At 58.1% G+C, this 3661-nt stretch overlaps 1 protein-coding gene across 1 annotated transcript in view; it reads left to right on the top strand.

The window, feature by feature from the left end:
* CARM1 (coactivator associated arginine methyltransferase 1) overlaps positions 1-3661 on the top strand; it is a gene marked incomplete at its 5' end in the record, with an annotated part of 19444 nt that overhangs the window by 15410 nt on the left and 373 nt on the right. Inside the window, 6 exon segments of the mRNA XM_027765545.1 lie at positions 2317-2402; positions 2475-2564; positions 2955-3092; positions 3163-3252; positions 3363-3475; positions 3545-3622. Of these exon segments, the coding sequence (XP_027621346.1) occupies positions 2317-2402; positions 2475-2564; positions 2955-3092; positions 3163-3252; positions 3363-3475; positions 3545-3622 (595 nt within the window).

The following is a 3661-nucleotide window of genomic DNA, read 5'->3' as shown; positions in this document are numbered from 1 at the left end:
TTTTTTTTTTTTTTTTTTTGAGAGGTTTCCCCCAGGGGGGTCTTGATGCTGCAGTCCATGCCTAGCTTCAGCCAGCCCCAGATCGCCGACACAGACGTGCTGGCACAGGGCAGGGACGGTCTCAGAGGCAAAGCCAGAGCCTCCCTCACGTGGCCTCAGAGCACTGCGCGGCGCTGCTGGCACGGTCCCGCCCCCAGCACTGGAGGCTGTCGTCGTCTGATGCTCTTCCGTACCCTCTGCCCATCTTCTCTCGTTCCTTCATCTTCCTTGCTGTTGGATCTTGCAGTTCCAAGTCTCTCTTCACCTGCTTTCTAATCCCTTTTGTTTATAACGCCAGGGGGTGCATGCCCACGTGGGGGCACCGCTTGGTCTTGCCGGAGACCTTTTTCCTCAGATTTTCTGTGCCCCCAGGCTCTGGCATGCACATGTGCCCCAGGCTCGTTCCCCAAGCCTCCAGGGTTGGCACTGATCAGCCTGGGTGGTCACATGGCACTCAGCTTCCCCGCTCAGCACTTATGCGCTGTGCTCTGGGGCCGGTCCCCTGCCGTACTAATTTTTATTTACTTATTTACTTACTTATTTAATTCCATCTGTTATTATTTTTTGACCAGAGAGAGAAAGGGAAAGTGAGAAAGCGAGCCACCACGTCCAGGACTTGAACTGCGGTCGCCGATGTGGGAATCCAGTGTGCCTTAACCACCACATCACCTTCCGGCCCTATACTAATTCTCACACTTTTTTAGGCCTAGAATTTCCTTTCGGTTATTTTTAATTATCCTAGTTCTATTCTCTTTCTCACCCCTTTTCCTTCAACTTCTTAGTTGGCCGTCTGGTCGGTTTTAGTATCTGGCTAGGTGGTTGATGCCTCTTGGTTTGAGGTCCTGGTCCTTTGGTCAAGGTCTTGGCGTGTGGCCATGGAGGCCAGGATGACAAGTTAGGAGGCTTTGGGTGGTGTTCTGGTCCCCAGGACATGTCATGCTCAGTCAGCCGGGGGCTGGGTCACCGTGGTCTTCTATTTTTTATTTATTTATTTAAAAAAATTTTTGGAGAGGTTTTCGCTATAGGGCGTGTGCGCTAGCCAGAAGGACAGAGACAGAGAGACAGAAAGCGAGAAATCTCCCCCCAGGGGGGATGGTCACGCCGCAATCCCTTCTCCTCCATTCTCCTCTCAGGATCTTGGGCACGCACACACATGCACCCAGCATGAGTTTTAAGCCACCGGGTCCGGGACGCGAACCGCGGTCGACTACATGGGAGTCCAGCGACATAGCCATTTAAAGAATTACTTATTTTATCTGTTGTTATTATTATTATTTCATTTGACCTGACGAAGACACACAGAGAGAAAGAGAAAGGGAAAGTGAGAAAGCAAGCTGCCAGGTCCAGGACTTGAACCGTGGCCAACCACGTGGGCGTCCAGCACCCTAACCACTACACCACCTGCTGCCCCTCCAGTCCTAAGTTTTAAAAATACTTATTTATTTTAATTTTATTTATTTATTCATTTCTTTTAATTTGACCAGAGACAGAGAGAGAGAAAGAGAAAGAAAGCAAGTTGCCAGGTGCAGGACTTGAACTGTGGTCAGCCAAGTGGGAGTGTCCAGTGCAGTGGTAAAGTGTGATGTTCCCTGAGGCCGACCCACATGGAAGGTGCCTGGTTCGTGTCCGGGACCCACGTGCAGCGAGCACACGCGTGCCCGTGATCCGAGCTGGTGGAAGGCGGGGTGGATCGTAGCAGCAGGACCCCGTGGGGGGGCTGTCTCTGTCTCTCCCTCACGGAAGGACTCACCTAAACACCTGAGGATTCCCCAGAGCTTTGGTTCATGCGGACCGTGTCTACTGTACGGCTTACCGCCATCAACGTCTGTCAGTGCCAAAACCTGACTGAGGGGCCAGTCGACGGTGTAGGGTTACATTGCTGGAGTCGCACACGGCGATTTGATCCCAAATCTGGTGGGTTGAAAAACACGGGGCACGTGTGTGCGTGCCTAGAATCTTCCAAGAGGAGAATGGAGAAGGGGCTGCGGCATGGCCATCCCCCTTTGGGGTGCTTTCCCATGGCCCTTCTCCCGCTCTCCAGTGAGCACACGCACCCTAGGTAGTAGGCGTGCACGTACACCCACAGGTTCAACTCCAGAGGTGCAGCCGCCAAGTCTAGTGTGTGCTGTGTGCACACTTGTCCTTCCGAGGGCTGACCTCCCCCATGTCTTCAGCCAGACAGCTGAGAGGCCACGGCCAGGCTGGAAGGGGCAGTGCAGGACCCCTTCCTCACTGCCCCTGCGCCAGGTGCCAGGTCACCCCTGTGTTCTCTCCCAGGACACGTTTGACATCCGAATCCTGATGGCCAAATCTGTCAAGTACACAGTGAACTTCTTAGAAGCCAAAGAAGGAGATTTGCACAGGTACGCCCTTGTGCCCCGTCCTCCAGGGTGGGCGGGTGGCCTCCCCAGCAACCACCGACCTTTGTCTTCCAGGATAGAAATCCCATTCAAGTTCCACATGCTGCACTCAGGGCTGGTCCACGGCCTGGCTTTCTGGTTTGACGTCGCTTTCATTGGCTCCATGTGAGTGCAGGGAGTTGACATGCTGCCCCACACCGACCCCATGTCCTTGCCTGCAGCCGAGAGCCCTGGGCCTGGCCGGCCACACTCCGCATGGGGCAGGGAGGGCAGGGCTGGGCTTGTAAAGGTTCCACTGTCCACGGGACAGCTGTGGGAGGGGTGCGTCCACCTGTTCCACCCGGCTGCCCTGCAGGCTCTTGTCTGGATCTCATGACAATGTCAGGAGAGGAGGTGCCCCATGGGAGAGCACATGTGTGCGCCTGGGACCACCTCCGGGCCAGGTTGTCTGGGTTCCAGGGCGACCCATTAGAGGCAAGGCCCCCGGGGAGAGCTGGGCGTGGGCAGGGTTGTGGCTCCAGCCCACTCAGGTGCCTGCCTGTCCCTTTTTCCCAGAATGACCGTGTGGCTGTCCACCGCCCCGACGGAGCCCCTGACCCACTGGTACCAGGTCCGGTGTCTGTTCCAGTCACCACTGTTCGCCAAGGCCGGGGACACGCTCTCAGGGACATGTCTGCTGATTGCCAACAAAAGGTGCGACCCCTCCGCCCCGGGCTGGGGAAGTGGCCGCCCACCGGCTCACAGCGCCCTCCACTCTCTCCAGACAGAGCTACGACATCAGTATTGTGGCCCAGGTCGACCAGACGGGCTCCAAGTCCAGTAACCTCCTGGACCTGAAGAACCCCTTCTTCAGGTAGGTGTCCCGTCCCCGCCCACGGCTGACCCGGCTGGCTCCTCCCACGCCCCGCCCACGTACCAGCCCCGCCCACGTACCAGCCCCGCCCACGGCCCGCCTCCCCGCAGGTACACGGGCACCACGCCCTCGCCGCCGCCTGGCTCGCACTACACGTCGCCCTCGGAGAACATGTGGAACACGGGCAGCACCTACAACCTCAGCAGCGGGATGGCCGTGGCCGGTGAGTGGGCGCCCGCGACCCCCGTGGGGCCTGCCCGCCCGGGCCCGGCTCACGCCCCTCTGTGCGCAGGGATGCCGACGGCCTACGACCTGAGCAGTGTTATCGCCGGCGGCTCCAGCGTGGGCCACAACAACCTGATCCCTCTCGGTGAGCGGCCGGGCCGGGGCGGGCGGCACCCGGCGGGCG

This window comes from Tupaia chinensis, unplaced genomic scaffold, assembly GCF_000334495.1.
Source record: "Tupaia chinensis unplaced genomic scaffold, TupChi_1.0 Scaffold138665_1, whole genome shotgun sequence".
Taxonomy (NCBI): domain Eukaryota; kingdom Metazoa; phylum Chordata; class Mammalia; order Scandentia; family Tupaiidae; genus Tupaia; species Tupaia belangeri.
This window is presented reverse-complemented; position numbering and strand designations above follow the sequence as displayed.